Source organism: Drosophila santomea, chromosome 3R, assembly GCF_016746245.2.
Source record: "Drosophila santomea strain STO CAGO 1482 chromosome 3R, Prin_Dsan_1.1, whole genome shotgun sequence".
Taxonomy (NCBI): domain Eukaryota; kingdom Metazoa; phylum Arthropoda; class Insecta; order Diptera; family Drosophilidae; genus Drosophila; species Drosophila santomea.
The window spans coordinates 7,015,276-7,032,350 of record NC_053019.2 but is presented as its reverse complement, the minus strand read 5'-3'; the positions used below and the strand labels follow the sequence as shown (position 1 = coordinate 7,032,350).

General features: G+C 39.4%; 2 protein-coding genes across 2 annotated transcripts; both read right to left on the bottom strand.

Moving 5' to 3' along the window:
• Positions 1-9: 9 nt before the first annotated feature.
• LOC120450927 (esterase B1) lies at positions 10-11,162 on the bottom strand. Its single transcript, XM_039634193.1, has 5 exons — positions 10,583-11,162; positions 3,202-3,514; positions 2,919-3,069; positions 2,119-2,855; positions 10-1,666 (listed from the first exon to the last, which is right to left on the bottom strand). The coding sequence occupies exons 1-5, from the start codon at positions 10,624-10,626 to the stop codon at positions 1,202-1,204; spliced, it is 1,710 nt and encodes a 569-aa protein (XP_039490127.1). The 5' UTR covers positions 10,627-11,162; the 3' UTR covers positions 10-1,201.
• LOC120450930 (growth hormone-inducible transmembrane protein) lies at positions 6,986-8,391 on the bottom strand. Its single transcript, XM_039634196.2, has 2 exons — positions 8,118-8,391; positions 6,986-8,060 (listed from the first exon to the last, which is right to left on the bottom strand). The coding sequence occupies exons 1-2, from the start codon at positions 8,229-8,231 to the stop codon at positions 7,134-7,136; spliced, it is 1,041 nt and encodes a 346-aa protein (XP_039490130.1). The 5' UTR covers positions 8,232-8,391; the 3' UTR covers positions 6,986-7,133.
• Positions 11,163-17,075: the final 5,913 nt, after the last annotated feature.

Sequence of the window (17,075 nt, the reverse complement as noted above, 5' to 3'; positions counted from 1 at the left end):
AAGCACATGTTAGATCCTATATTTCTTTGTTTCAAAACACAAAGTTTATTTTTTTCATAAAATACATTTATCAATTTCATAGTGTTTTTGCATCACATGACTTTGAAGCTTTTCGACAATATGTTTCCAACAAACTCGGATACACAGAGAATTCTTAGGCAAACTAGTTTTAACCAGTTGGTTTAAATCGTTATCTTCTTGTGGACATCAATAAACGACTCCAAATAAATTGTGTTTGTTTTCATTATTTTGTATTCTAAAAATTATGTAAAACTTGGACAGGTTTATCGTTTGTTTGTTCAAATATAACATTTTACCAAAAACAACCTAAGCATACAAAAGATGTATATCTAAATAGACTTAGGCTAAGAATATAAATAAATTGGTTATGGTTAACTAGTAGTCTCAGTTAAATATACATATACTCTTCAAAACACAAATGGAAATTTCCTTCTTGTAAATGTGCGCGTTCGTGATACTGGAAGAAAATATAATGGATCTTCTAACTCGATTGTGCTTAGTACTTAAAACGATCTCGAATAAATTGAATTGTATAAAATACGTTTGATATTAGTTGGCTTTTAAAGACATCAGCGAGACTTAAAGGAACGTTAAATATAAGATCTTAGTTCAGATTCCTTGGCTGTCATGTTGAGTTTGGTTTAGTGGGTTTGATAGTTTCCCATAGAAGGTACTTCAGTTGCGACTTGTTTTACACTCATAGGTCGTGCGTCTTGACTACATACGAACAGCCTGCTTATACTACAGATTCGATCCGCTAAGATATAGATAGAAACGGATGAACTTTAACACACCTCGAACTCTTCCCGTGGACAAACTTAACAATAAACTCTCATATTTTAGGTCTAAAGCTACGCTTTTCATTGTATCAAACATAGGCTTCAACGTAAAGCTTTTCGAATCATAAAAGATTAGGGTGGGTTCACATTGTTGCCAAAAATAAGTCTTTAGGACAATCTGAGGGCTAATTCTTCAAAATGTTCTCATAAATCGGTGGTTCTCTTATCAGGGATAAAGTCCTATGATTATAGAGCCAAAATGTGTTGAATTTTGTAATTTTTAATTCAAGTAATGTAAGGCTCAGATTGCAATGAAAGTTCAAGTTTTCTTGTCCTCAAATGTGACCCACCCTTGTACTAATAAAGCTACATATCTAGCCTAAATGGATTCCTGCAGATCACTATAGCAACTCGTCGCGTCGAAAGAAACTCTCCCAGACCATCAACTTCTTAAGATCGGGCACGTCGATCACCTTCAGCTCGTCGGATATGTTAAGGCACTTCAGCTGGTGTTTCTCGACGGCCGCAGGATCGACGGGCTGCCACAAGTCCTCCTGTTCTGGATCGAAGTTGGGATTTCCACATGCCGCAAAGTGCGTCCACAGTCCCACCAGCCGCTCGATGCACTTGTACTCCCGGGTGTGGTTCTTGAGCTTCCTCGCCAGGGAGTTGTAGAACAAGTAGGACAGATCGTCGCCGTGGCACGTACCCCTCACCTTTTTGCCGCAACTCAGGATGCGCAGATGGTTGAAGTGCTTGGAGTCGAAGTCGAAGCGGTACAAATACGTCGGCGCACTGCGGGCATACTGTAGGCGGGACAATACTGTGCGGTATATGGGGAACCAGAAATACTCGTGGGAAACCATCTGGAAAATATTCAATATTACATATTCAATATTCAAGTTATTTTATGATTGATGTACTCTTCGACCTTGCAATTCATTTTTATGGCGGATGTTACCATAAGGGACTGTCTAAACTCAAAATATTACATGCCTATATGCCTAGGTATGCCGATAATTAATTTATTTTGCCGCAAGCTTCTTCTTGTTTCATTTAAACAGTGAAACTAAGTATATTCAAAATATATCAGCATATACAACAATATTATTGTCACTCTAGTTTGCTTTTATCCTGAATAACTTGAACCCCTCATTAGTTGATTCATAGAAATATTCAACGTTATTTTCTGTCTTCTTGGTTATGTCCGTATATACTTATTACTAAAAACGCATATTCTGTTCTCGATCTTTTAAAACCGATTAATTTAAGAGTCATATTGCCCATAGTCATTCAAAATTATTGGGGTTTCACGCACCTGAAGGTATTCATGTAGGGTGTCCAGACTGGGCGTTTTATCGCCGTAGTAGCACTGCCTCAGCTGATCGCCGTACTCCCGGCACAGGGCACTTGCCCTGTCCATATTCAATTCGATGGGCACCACGAACCGGCAGTCATCCAATTCATTTAGACACTTAGGATTCGTCTTGGTCTCCGAGTATAAGAGGAGTCCCTCGTTGGAAACCCCCCCGATGATCAGTGGGATATTATTGCTCCAGGCGGATCTCATCATTTCGATGGGCTTCTTGGGCACCACACAGTGGTTGGTGACGTATGGCTCGATAACGGGTCCAAAAGAGAATCCAATCCGCTCCTTTTTCTCCTCGTCGATGCAGAGTTCTCCATTGGCTTTGATGATATCGGATCCCTTGGCATTCTTCAGGAACTCCCAAACATCGCGGGTGTTGTTTTCACCCGTGTAACCCGCCTGGACAGCCAACCGAAATGGCCAGTTTCTCTGAGGAGTCACTGCCCAGGGCGAAAGCGTATTACCCGACATGCAGATGGCCTTGTGGAAGAGTCCACGCGTCTGCTCTGTGATCATCATATAGTGAACCGAGGCACTTCCCGCACTGTCGCCAAAAATGGTTATATTTGCGGAATCGCCTCCGAAACGCGAACAATTGGCCTTGACCCAGCGCAGGGCCAACACTTGATCCTTGAGTCCCGCATTACCGGGCACATCAAGATCGGGATCGTCCAGACACAGGAATCCTATGAGGTTTAGGTTAGTATAAATCTATGTATATGTGTATTTTTTTCACGCTTCATTCTTACCCAGTGGTCCTAATCTGTAGTTGATAGAAATTACCACTACATCCTCACGCAGCAAATAATCCGGACTGTAACATTCCCGTGAGGCCTCGCCAAACTGAAAGCCACCGCCATAGATCCAGACCATCACGGGCATGGGTTTGGTGGGATATAACTGTCAAGGAAATATTAAAGTTTGTTTTTATTGTGATACAATACAATAGAATAGGAAGCAAAATAATATCATAATTGTTTGGGCTTTTAGTTGAGTAGTTCACTTCAAGATATCTTCCGACTATGCACTCACATTCTTTGTGTAGACATTGAGGTAGAGGCAGTCTTCGGAGCCATCGGTCATCTCGAACACGAAGTGCTTCTGCAGTGGCTTAGGACCCTGGGAGGTGCAGCTCCTGACCTCCGTCCAGACCTCCGGGGGCTGGGGGGCCTTGTAGCGCAGCTCGCCCACCGGGGGTTTGGCGAAGGGGATCCGCTCGAAGCTGAAGTACGACTGGCCGTAGATGGACTTCCTCTTGACACCCTTGATGGGTCCGTAGGTGGTGCTGACGACAGTCTTTTCGCTGGTCCTGTAGCGACGTTGTTGGACCTTAAAGTCAACCATTCTGCAAGAGACAGGGATCGGAGTGAGCTTTGGCGATTTCTCAAGATATTTGCCAGTTTGCACCAATTGATCTAAGCCTAATAAACGAAAGGTGGAACTCGCAGTCATTAATCAGGGACAATAAACGACGTCAGCTCTTCCAATATTGATGAGCGCGGTGCGTCTTTTCCGTTTTGTGTTCTGCTGATAAGGTTAATATTTTATCAGCCCGCGTCTAACAGACCAGGTGTGCGCCATTTATCAGTGCCCCCGACTCTCAACGATTCGTATGAAATCAGTTTGCAACATTTTGTTATTCTTTCTGGCTTTTATTTTTTGTTTTTTGGCTTATTTATTCTGAGTAGCAGTCAAACAAAATCCGACGCGGCCTGGTATCAAAAGATAAACAAACTGCTAACCAAACAAATTTTCAGGCAACTTTTTGAGTTGTGTAAGTCATTCAACTCGAGTGGAGGAATTCAAGGGTAAAGGCCATTGAAATTCACAAGTGCACCAAATTTTTAACAGCCAATCATAGCTACGTTATGTGTTTATAGATTTCTTAGATTTTGTACTGAAAGTAGCAGGTTTTTGGGGAAGTTTTGATCTAAGAGACTATGGTTTTCTCTTTTTTTTTTAATTTAGCAATTTATGGCAGCGCTTGTTAAAATTCAAATGTATATCAAACTTTGTTGCAAACTTTCACACTGTTTATAGGTTTTGTATTTTAAAAATAGAATGAGGGTCTTCGATTATTTGATGAACTTTCAACCTTTCTCAGGTGCCCATTAAATAAATAAAAAAATAAAAACGTCAAGGCTAATTGATAAGGCGCAAGACTTTTATAGAAAGAATTATTTCATAAGTGCGCAAATATGTTTTTTTGTCTTTCCGACAAATTTTAGGTCGCCCTGGGGCGTTTTTGCAAAATAAAACCGTTTATGTTTTTATTCCCATTTTGGATTTAACGATGCCAAGCGGAATAGTTTTGATCGCCCATGTGCTCACCCGGCGAAAGAACGTGTTTCAACTTTTAATTAATGCCTACGTAAGTCCCTATTTGTCATGAACAGATAAAATAGAAACCAAGCTATATCTCAGAGACACTTCTTTTGACACTTTTTGTATTATTTGCATTGCTTGCCAATGTCATCATCCTGTTGTTCGCAAATGTCAGCAGCTGCTGAAGAAATCCCAAAGCGGCGAAAATATATAACAATTTATGTTTATTAATAGCCGGAACGAGCTGATGCCTGTTTTCATTTGAGATGGAAGCCAAAGCCCTGACGCATGAAGCGAATACTACATCCGGAGCAATTTAGGTGCGACTATCTCAAAAGACGGCCTTAAACTTGACCATGGAAGTTTTTATGGCAAAGGAGCGCTTGGGCACCTATAACAATAAGGAAAGTCGATATAAATAATGTTTATGACGGGACTGCCGTACCATAAAAATTGCGTCCTAATGACGGGCTTGCGTGTATCAAGGTTATTTCTCAACCAAAGGTCCTAGAACGCACCTAAATGGGGTGGACTGGACACTAAATAATATTTAAAAGCCTAAAGCCTTTGGAAATAACATATTTCTCTTTGCTCATGGTTAATTTTTTTCTATTATGCAAAAATGAACAAGCTGCAAAGAATGCAGAGACTAAGATTTTATGTTAACTCATTTAAGGCCGCATACAACTTGATTTTCCTCGTATGTTGCATTGCTTGCGTCCAAAATGTATCTGCTAAACGAACTTGGGTGTCATAATTGATTTATGTGTTATTTTTGGCCATGGCAGCGATAAATTTAAAGCAAAATAAACAAGAAAATTCTGCTTACACTACGATGGAAAATACTCAGCTGCTTATTAGCAAGATGTGACGACAGCGGACCCAAAAAAGACACGAAGAAATTCCACAGACATGAACGCAAATAAACTTTATCCGATTAAAGGAAAAAACAAACAAAATATTCACTTTATAATATACGTTTAATAATAGGAATTCTGACTTATTTAGAAAATTAAAAACTCCAGTGAACAATTCCAAAACAAAATGTTATAATGATTCACTGAGAAATAAGTTTTCAAAAATGTCAGTGTATACAAAAACGTATGTTATATGTAGTATATATACTTGGGAGAAATATAAGGACTAGCAAACTTAAAATTGAGATCACCTTATCTACAGAGCAGTAGGAATATTTTTGAAGCAGCCTTCATACATTTGCTGTGTCTAATGCACCCAGGGGAGAGATAAGCCCGACTTATGTCACATATGATTCAATTAATTTCCCATATAAGCATTATATTCTGCCCGACTCTCCTTATCAGCTAGACATAGGACAAATCCGGCACGCGATAGATGGAACAGTATCAAATATTGTCTGGCCAACAGAGTGACAGACTGTCATGGCCATGTTAGTTTCTTAAAAAGATGACAGCACACGTAAATTATGATTAGAGCCCATACAAAAGTAGATATTAAGTAGCCAAACTTAAATTTCCACCTCGTAGTGCTCCAAAAAAATGAACACGGCCTGTTGATGACCATAACAAGGCTGTAAAAGCTCCATTCGGATATTGCAGATAGAAAGCTTGGGCTCCTTGAATGAAAAGGACGGTAGAAGGCCAAGTGGGAAGAGCTTTAAAATGAAAGGGAAAGTCATCGGACAGGTCAAGGAGTCATGAAAGGCGTGTGTGGGTCGGCGACTGGAAGTAAATACATTTCAAAATATCAAAGAATATTTGTCTAACGAGATTAATAGGTGTAAATAAATCTTAAAATTACACAGCGAGCATAAAGAAAAAGATATTTATTAATATTTGGCTTAAGAAGTAAATCCTCCTCAGCACAATGTTAATAGGATTTTAGCCTAATTTAATAGCCCCAAGTAGACTTTATTAGCCCCAATGAAGTAAATATATTTAATGAATAACACAAACCGATTTGCGTGTCTTCATTTAATGAAAAATGTGCTAAGACTTGAACTCATTCATTGAAAAATCCTTATAATACATGATATGCACACACATAAATTTAAAATTCAGCTTGCTGTTGTCGCGGCAATTCTTTCATTCTTTATTCATTTAAAAAAATTGTTTTCGCCATACAAAAGCTTTTAGTAAAAAAAATAATAGAGAAAAAGAAAATGCGGCAAAATTAAATGAAATTGACAAGTAGACAAGCGTGGTGGTGTGTGGGCGGCAGATAGAAGGCGAGCACGAACGGCCAGCGACAGAATTTCACATAGAACACAAACGAATTTTTATGCCGCGGTTATACACGGCGTATGCGCAATGTCAGAAACAAAGCATACCGAACAAAAGAACGCTGGAAATCGCAGAAATCGTGAAATATAACATAATCTAAAAGAATTTAACAAGCTTTCTTAATCATAAGATTACTTAAAGGAAATTAAATTCATGTCATTTCCATACTCGTTTCAACATTCGTCGATTGTTAGTTTTTAGTTTTCGCTATAGATATACAATTTTTTGTCTGCTCATAATTCGTCTATATTTTTTCACATTTTTGTGCTTTTAGATTTGTGCTTAAGCTGCAAATAATTTTGAAAAGATACATTTCAAAATATGAAAAAGATAATTATAATTCAATCATACAACTTGTGGTATATAATTTAGACCAAGTCAGTTTTTTCTCTTTTGATCGCCTGCCAATATAATTGCGATGCGAATAAAGATGTTCAGCGCATCCATGTAAATGGCTAGAGCGTGATTAATTGGATCGTATGGCGATTTACTGTACTGGGGGTACAACTCCGCCGATTTAACGATCCGCTGCGTATCGTACAGGAGGAATCCGCTGAACAGAATCAGTCCGCCGTACAAGGACATGCTGGCCAGTCCCGCCCCCACTGCTGTAGTGGGAGGCAACCACATGGAGGCCAGCGAGGAGGCGAAGACCACGCCCAACCCAATGGCCAGCGGTCCACCCATGTGCAGGAACTTTTCGCTCGGTGCACAAGCAGCCACTGTAGACAGGGCACCCACAATTCCGCTGGTATAGAGAAGAGCCTTGGTCAGGATGGGTCCGCCCAGAAGGCACATGGGCGCAAGGACAGCTCCCAAAACGGCGCAGTGGACGAGCCAGGCCAGCTGCTTGGCCCCAAAACCTGGCTGATACTCTATGCCTTGAGCAATTGATCCACTAAGCATTACAAGTCCCAGGGTAACCAGTGAGGCAACCCATCCAGAACGCGTCATCAGAGCCATCATGGCATCCGATTGAAAGAAGGCAACGGCTGAAGCAGCTGTTACACCACAGGATGCTCCAAAATAGGCGTAGGTGGCATGAATACGATCCCTAACGTACTGGGGCCATGCCATCGAGTGATCGTAGATACTGGGTTGATTGGCGAGGCCGAGACCATAGTAACACAGACCGACGATACCCATCAGAGCCGCTCCAGCGGCCGCTCCTTTGCCCATGGAGTAAGCATTCTCACTGGGAGGTCCCATCATGCGCTCCTTCAGAGAGGGACCCCTGGTCCTACTCTCCAGTTGGGAACGGTCACGATCTCTCGACTCCCTGGAATACTTTCTCATCCCAAGTTCCTGCATGTTTCTGTTAGGAATCACTGGTTTTCCTCGAGCTGAGATGGGCATTCTCACATGGTTACTCTTCATCTGCGGATGGGCGGAGCTCCACAAGCGAGGACCTCCAGACTGACCCAAAAGCCGCATCGGTCGTCCTGACAGCACATGGTTAATACGGGCCAAAAGCATTTCGAAATTAGGTTTGGTGTACTTTTAGTTTAAACGCGTGTAAAGGATTTTTTGTACAACGTCAGAAAAGTATTAATAAGAAAGGGAAGGGAGTTATGCCAGGCTGTAAGTTTAAATGAACAATTTAGCTAAACAAATTTTGAGACAGGACTAACCGATGATGCTTGACAGATTTATTTTGAAAAGGCATCTAGGTTACATGTAAAATGAATTTATAGCAGAATTTGCCATCTGCATTTATTATATTATCATCATTACAAGTTTAATTGTTGATTAGCCCGTTCTTTATATATTTTATTATAATGAGGAAATAGGCGATTGCCTCTGAAGAAACTGAAAGCTCTTACCGGTTCAAACAAGTTCAACCTCACGACAACTAGATGTGAACACAAAGAATATCCAAAAGATATTTTTATTCTTCTTATGGACATTTTTGCACGTGCCGAGAAAATCAGCGAATTCTCAGCACAGATTGTCTGAAATTGAAGGTTAAGTGGCTGTCAAACGATGAGTTTGCTGTGTTAAGTGATCAAACCAATGACTTAAATTGGTTTCAGTCAATAAATAACAATGTGGAATTGACCAAATTTTAATTTTAGAAACTTAAAGGGAAGCAATTTATTAATAAAATGAAGAAAATACATTGTATGCGTATTGACAGTTTGTAGTTGTATGTCGAACTGATTGAATGTAGTCTGTGTGAATTTATTTCGACTGGAAAAAATCAGAGAGAGCTCTATAGTCGAGTTCCCTGACTATCTGATACCCGTTACTCAGCAACAATTTAAACATGCAAATGAACGAAGAATTAAATTGTTATATGACGTCATTATACTGCAAAAATATACAAGCCATATAATAATCTGTTGTTTCACAGATGCAATCAAAAGTGTGCTACCCTACATGTGACAGCTTTTGAATAATATGGTAGCAGTATCTAAAAGAAATGGAAACCCATTTCAGACCATACATCTTATTCGCCACAATCCAACTTGTTGGCGCTTGAAATTCAATGAAATCATCGTGTGAAGGGGCCGAAATGAAACCAGTTGGCCACCAAACCGAGCTGATCTCATTCAACACCATTCCCATTCTTTGAAAATCGTCAGACTTTTTTGCAAGCCAGCCTAAAATGTGAGTCAGATCTGATGTGTTTACTATGGTTTACATAGTACTACAATTTGCATACGTCCCGTGAACTTCTGGGAGCGGGCTGGCGGAGGAATGAGGAATTCTAGTTTGCTACCTAATTATTTGCGCAGTTTAAGTGTCGGCAAAAAAGACCACAGACAAAAGAGAGAGCCAAAGACCCCACTAAACACAATCGACTCGTATAATGACGTCTGCCCTGTAGAAGTGTGTGTATATGCCGGTATGTGTATGGGTATGTGCTTGTGGTGTTTGTGGATATCTATGTTTGCCCATAATAAAGACCAGCTACGATTCCACAGAATCAATGGGAAATGGGAGAAAAACATCATAAAAGGGTCAGAAAAGCTGTAGCTAGATTCATTGAAGATAAATATGTATATAGTTTGCTAGGTTACTATTAGGTAGCATTAAAAAGTCTTAAAAAACAGAACATATATTTAGCGCAAGTCCAATTTATAATTGGTATAATAATATTCCTTATCTCAAATACAGAGAAGATCGATTTTCAATGTAGTATTTTTTGTCCTTAAATCTACAAAAAAAAAAAGGCGATGCTAAATTCCGGGAAATTACTTATTTTTCAGACCGCCTGCACCCGCCCTATACTCACCCACCTGTCGCACCCACCTTCTGTTGTTTTCTAGCACATAATTAGATGTGTATGCGTCTTTCCACAAGAATAAGCAATCCCTGGGGTAGGACATTATAGGCAGCTGCTCAGCAATATCAAAGTAATTTCATTGCTCCCAGCTGTGTAAAATTCGTAACGCAAAACAAGGCAGAAAATGCTGTTGCCTCACGTAAATATTTTCCCGAAGGAATTGAAATAAAAGGTCAGTAACTTTGTGGTTTTCACTTGGTTTGGGAATTATCTACATCGGGGATAGATTGATTAGGAGCTGCGCTAGGGGTGTCGCTCTGTAGATCAGGACATAAATCATAAGTACGTCGGTTGGGATTTACATAAGGCTTTTAAATACCCAGTGGGTTTCGGAGGTGTGCAGTTTAATTATATAGTTTGCTTTAGTGGGGATGACACAATACGCTGATGTCATGGGGCTTGTGTAATTGGAATGATTTTTATTCCACTCTTAGCTAAGCAATTCAAATGTTTCAAAAGGGGAAAGCAAATCTTAATAGCTAAACAATACTACGCTTATCTTCAATAAATCGAAAGGATGATATGTATGTCAACTTACTTGAGTCCTATTTTGAACTGATCAAATGCAGCCATGGAAGACATGTTGTTATTTTTCTGCTTTGTCTTTTCGGCTCGGGTGTAATTGAAAAATCAACAGGCGCCTTACACGCTTTTTATTAAAAATTATATAAATTGTTTTCAGTTTGGTGGTGTTTCGATAAATATTTAAAAAACGCTTTTATAAAAATTGTATTTGGTGTTTATGCCTAAGCGAGTTGAGGAACTGCCAGCTGTTCGATGGCCTTGCACGGACTGCGTATATCAACAAAACGGAGCTTTTATGTCCTGCGCACAGACACACGCACAAGCACACGCACACGCACACGGATACGGATACGCGTCGAAACCACGCTGGAAAATGAAAGCGCAGTATGCGAAATTCCGAAACAAAGGCCTATCACATAACTTTTGCTAGGTTTGCGGAGTCGCGGAACTAGCTTCTGTAAATCGCTTCCCTCACTATTGTTGCCCGATGTCGGTGATGTATATAGTTTGTGGCTTTTGTGGGCTTCGGATGGTACTCTATAACTATATATAGTCTGGCATCTGTGCCGTTACGCGTCCGCTTGGCGTGAAGGCAGCTCGTCAACTGCCCGCCAAAGCACAAAAAGTTCTAAGCGTGGCGAAAAGCTCGCGAACGCATGCGAAACATGAAAGCGTTTCTTGGTAGACACGGCGATACGATTCGGGGAAGCATTATCTATAATTCAGTAGTGCTATGCGACATATATGTACATATATGTACATACATATGTATGTAGTTCTGTGGCGCACTTTTTTCCACGTCCCTGACTCACTGCCCAATTACATGGCACAAAATGTGTCGACTTTGTCCTGCCGCCAAATAACCACTTTATCACGGTCGAAAGGAAAAATTGTACAAAAAAAAAAAAAAAAGCGCAATGATAGCAAAGATAGCTGTAGACTCGCGCCGGTAACCAGTTGTGATTTCGCTGATTCGACAATATTTTGTTTATTGGTTCTTTTTTGTTTGAAGGGGGTGTCATGCGGCGGTAATCTTTATGGCCCACTCATGCTTTGATAAGAAAGCGTGAAGTCAATTTCACGAATGAGTCACAATTTTATTGGAGGGTCTTCTAGGAAGCTGGAATCGAAAAATACTAATTATGGGTTTTAAAGGGTTTTATAAATTGAAAGAGCGATGTTTTTAGGGAGAGCAGCATGACGTTTGTTTGAAAATCCGGAATTCGCCCAATTATTGGTTAATTTTGGAGCAACAAGTTCCCTTTATCAGAAGACAATTCTGCTAAACACTTTTTTAGAAATATACGTAAATATGTGTGTTAATGTTTTTTCCTATTAATTTACTAAGAGTTTAATATTAGTGGAAGAAAGCTATGAACACCTCTTGACCTAATAAGAAAACCTTAGAAAATGGTTATTTTGTTTTAGTAAATTGTTTAATATTTAATAAATAAAGAGTGCCTAAATTTTTTACATTGTGTATATTTCGGTATGTTTTGCTAGTCATATCGATTACTGCATCCTAATGTTCGGACTTTCTCAAATTAAAATGTACACCAGACGGAATCAATTCCTTGAATAAAGTCGTTCATTCAGTAGAAGTCCTTCTTTTTCAGCTTTCATTGGTGCCACTGATGGCAGAGTAAACAAAGCCAAGTGACAAATACAAAACAGGGGATGGCAGGATAAACACAGCTGACTTAAGGACCTGACTCCTGTTGCTGCAAAAACGGAGTACGAAAGCGAAAGGGAAATGTAAAATCAACCCCAAACAAGCACTGCTCAAGAGCTTTCCCTCCAAAGCTCTTAGCCCGCAAACTACATATTTTGTGTTCGCATTTTTGTGCTATTTGATTTGGTCTGCCCCAAGTAATTGGCTCTAGTTGTGGTCAGTTCTAGTTTCAGTTTAGTTGGGCACGCAACTGCCGCAGACTGGAATCAGCGAAGATTACACCTAATCAAATTATGGGTTGAGTTAATGGAGCTTTAGTGCTTTATCGACCGAAAAAAAGATCACATTACTTCTGCCACACACTTTTGAATTCACTAAAAGAGTTGTGTTGCAAAAACAGAAACAGGGGCTTCCCATTAAATCGTATTAGCACTCGAAAACATTAACAGTTTTTAAAATTTGAAACACCAAGATATGGTGGTTTTTCTCAGTGCATAGTCATTTGAGCAGCCGACAGATTTGTTTATACTTATGATATGCTAAATAAATAACCTTGGCCGAGGGGTAATATAAACTCTCGTGACTTTTGGCGCTTATGTTGCCATGCGCCTTTGCTCGCAGTGCTTCTCAATCGGAATCGGCTTCTACATATATATATATACACATATATATACATATGTATATTATAGTTTATGTATTTATTAAAGTGCTCTCCGGGTGTATCTGTGAAAACCTCTCTGAGAACGATCGCGTGCTCTGGGGTCGGCACGTTTTTCGCTATATGTACGAATGCTTCTCTAATTCATTTAATTCAATTTGAATAAAGTTGTCGTTTTTTGTGCAACTCAGCAGTGACTATTTCTGGCTTTGTCAGACCGCCACATTGTCGCACATTGTTAGATTTTAAATGATTTCAATTTAACCAAAATGATTCAGGGCAACTGAAAATGTATTACTAATAGAACAAGTTTGCCATTCTGAATGTTGTTTTCGGGGGTTTACGCTGGCCATATGTTGCCCCCACATTTATCCCTTGTGTATCTTGTTTATAATTTTTGTGCTAGTGCACTGAAAGCAATATGATTGAAAATATTTATTTATTTATTTATACTCTGGTTCCGGGGCAATTACAAATTACCTCTAACCGATTGTTAAGCTATAGCTACTAGGCCTTAAGCTATATTTACATACTTGGATTTACATTAAATTGAGTATTAATAGTAATATGAGTAGATATTGGTTAGAATAAAAGTATTGTCTATGTTTTACATTAAGTGATATAAGTTTGTAGCCTTTAGGAATTTCAGGGAAGAGATGATATTCATGGTACTTGGGGATAGGGAATCAATTGGGTTAGCTGGTAGGAACTTCTTTCTTTCCGCCTCAAAAAGAGGACACTCTAGAAAAATGTGGCGTATCGTGATACTGGCGTTGCAGAGCCCACATTGGGGTGCAGGTTGCTTGTTAAATAAGTGTTCTTTTGTGTATTTGGTGTGTCCGAACCTTAGTCTTATAAATTTCACCATATCTTTGCGGTTGATGTTGTCTTGTGGAGTAATATTATAGTTTTTAATTGATGTTTTGTTGGGGTTGATGTATTTGTAGTGTTCCGATGTATTTTCCCATATTAATATGGATTCTTTTTTAAATAAGTGTTTAATATATATTTGTGTATCTTTATAATTTTTATTGATTTCGAATATTTGTGGGAAGATATGAGCTTCCCTAGCAGCTAAATCTGCCGTGTCGTTCCCAGTAATATTTGTGTGGCCTGGGATCCACAATAATATTATTTTTGGTTGGCATCGGTTAAGGATGTCCCTGATTTGGGACGTATAAAAAGTTTGATTATTAATATTGCCTATTGATTGTAGTGATGACAGCGAGTCAGAGCAGACAATAAATCTCTGCTTCTGGCTTTCCGCGTATTGGCAGGCAGCATAAATGGCTGCCACTTCTGCCGTGTATATAGTGCTATGTGCTGGTAGGAGAGTGGATTTGATAACGTGTGTGTCAGTCGTAATGCTGTAAGAGACTCCTTTTGTAGATTTCGATCCATCTGTGTAAATGAATGTGTAGGTGTTATAGTGTTCTTTGAGGGAGAGGAACTTTCTTTGAAATACTTCTGGTGGGGTGGAGGATTTTAAGGTGTAGTGTAAAGTTAAGTTTATTGTGTCTTTTGAAAAAGACCATGGGGGAGTTTTTTGTTTTCCTGATTTTAAAGGAGGAATGAATAAACCATTTTCGTATCTAAATTTGGATACTCTGTGTATGATAGAAGGAATTCTGGGTTTTCGTCTAGATTTTTTAATTTTTTGTAGGACGCTTTGAAGAGGAGTGTTGTTTGCAAAATGGAACGACTTACATATTCTTGCAGATGTCAGACTAAGTCTTAACTCTATTGGCATAATTTCAGCTTCAAAGAGAAGATTATTAATAGGTGTGGTGCGGAAGGCACCAAAAGCGAACCTTAAGGCAGCGTGGTAGAGCGTTTTCAGTTTTTTTAGGTATGAGGTTGGGCAATTCCCGTAAAACGGTAGGCAGTAGTCGATTTTAGACATTAAGAGGGCATTTATTGTACTTACTAGAGATCTGAAGTCGCAGTTGAGTCGTTGGTTCCCTAACCATTTTATAATATCTAATCTTTTGGAGATCTGAATTGCCAATGACTCTATGTGGTCTTTCCACCTGTATTTGTTCGAGATTATTAATCCAAGGATTTTAAGGGAGTTAGTTTGGATAAGGGGGTAAGCCTGAGAATTGATCTCGAAGTTGCATCTGTGTTTTCTGCATATGTGTAGGTGCTGGCATTTATGAATCGAGAGTTTCGCTCCAGAATACTCGCACCATTTTATTATGTCTTTGAAAAGGGGATTGATTTGCAAGGAATTTACGTTTTTGTTTATTTTCTTTACAATAGTGAAGTCGTCTGCGTAGGAGAAGAACTGGAAGCCCCTATGGACTTCGATGGTACGACAGAGTTTGTTGAAGGCTATTAAAAATAGAACCACTGATAATGGGGAACCTTGTGGAATCCCATTGTAGAGTGGTTGGTTGTCTGAAAATTCGTTGCTGACTTGGACTTTAATTTTACGGTTGGTCAGGAAGTTTTTTATAAAATTCAGTATTTTTGGGCCGATTTTCCATCTATGCAATTCGTCGATTATACTGTGTATTCCAATTTTATCATAGGCTTTTTCAAAGTCAAGGCTTATGACTGATAGGTGGCTTCTAGTGGATAGGGCTGCTGTAGTCTGGTAATCTAACAGAGTTAGGCACTCAGAAAGAAAGAAATGCCATTCAGAATATTCATATTATAAAAACATTTTTGGTTACTATATCCAGATTATAATGTTTTTCCAAAAGCAACAAGTTCAAAGAATTAGGTATTCATTTTGCGAAAAACTCCTCGCTTGCATTTTCCGCCACAAACATGGCCAAGAAAATGTTAATGGAATATCAAATGTCCAGGAGCTAAGTCGAAACAACGTGCTAGTTCAGCGGCCCAAGTCGAACATGATAATGATGAGCATTTCGCACCCCGCGCAACAATTGCCTCATGAATTTTTCAAAGGCGAATCAAATCAAAGTGGACCCTCTGCCACGCCCTCTCATCAGTGTCCCCTTTTCCGACCGCAAAGTCATAATTTTCCGGCAGTTCGCGTGACTTTCCCATGCCATTTCGTGACTTGATTACAGCGCTTGCTTAACATGCGCCCTTGTTTTTGTTTTCGCTGTGCAAGGATAATTGGAGGAGGTCCTGTTCCCGACGTTGAATATTACCCCGACCCATCAGCGCACCATTTCCATTCATCGCTTCTGCACGTGACACCAACGTACTGTCTGTGATTTTAAAAAATCCGAACCAACCCATTTGACATACTTAAGGCTCATTTGAGGGGTCCAAATGTAATGGGATAGCTCCTCGAAGAATAACCGTCTTTTATGGTGTTGATACTGGCTATTCTCAGGAGGCGTTACTCTACGAGTAGGGGGTATAAAAATGTTTTGATATTTTTTTTGTAAGTTTCTATTGATTTGCCAAAAATCTTTTTGCCACGCCTACTCTAACGCCGACTGTAACGCCTTCAAACTGCCCAAAGTGTGCCCCCAACACTTTTGAAAAACGTTTTGATATTTTTTCATTATGAGCTTGTAAATTTGTATTCATTTGCCAAACATACCGAGGGACCTCATTCTTCGATCTTTTTTAAGGAGGGTCAGTAGGCACTGACATATATACATGTGTGATTGTCCCGTTTTTGTTATTGTTATAAATTTACGAACTTTGCCACAGCTAACTTTAGTTAGCCGGCGCGGCCAAATGGGCTGAATTAATAGCTGCCAATGCATTAACAATGTCATTGCAATGACACAAAGGGGAAGTTGAAATTCCCCGTATGCCTTACTAAAATACAAAGAAAAAGTTTGATAACATTTTATAAGTTTACATAAACAAAACCTGTCTGTTTTTCAGAACTTTGGCATTGTTTTGTAAAGGTAAAATCGCAATTGCTTATCTTGCGTCGAGAACCTTTGATAAAGCATATACTTTATTATAAGCAATCACATATATTTCTGATGACCTATTGTGCATATGTGGCCATAAAAAACCGAGTAATCCCCAAAATCTTTGCAGGCATTTTACCGACCGAAATCATTGCATACTTTGTGGCATCCCAAAATTAAAGCAGCCCAAAAAGCCTGTCCAACAAACGGCGAGTAGAACGGAAAGTCCGTGCAAATTTGGTAAGCACCTGTAAATAATAATTACAGCATTACAGCATAAACAAAATGGTGAAAAATCCGGCTGTTGGGCAGAGGTCAACGGAAG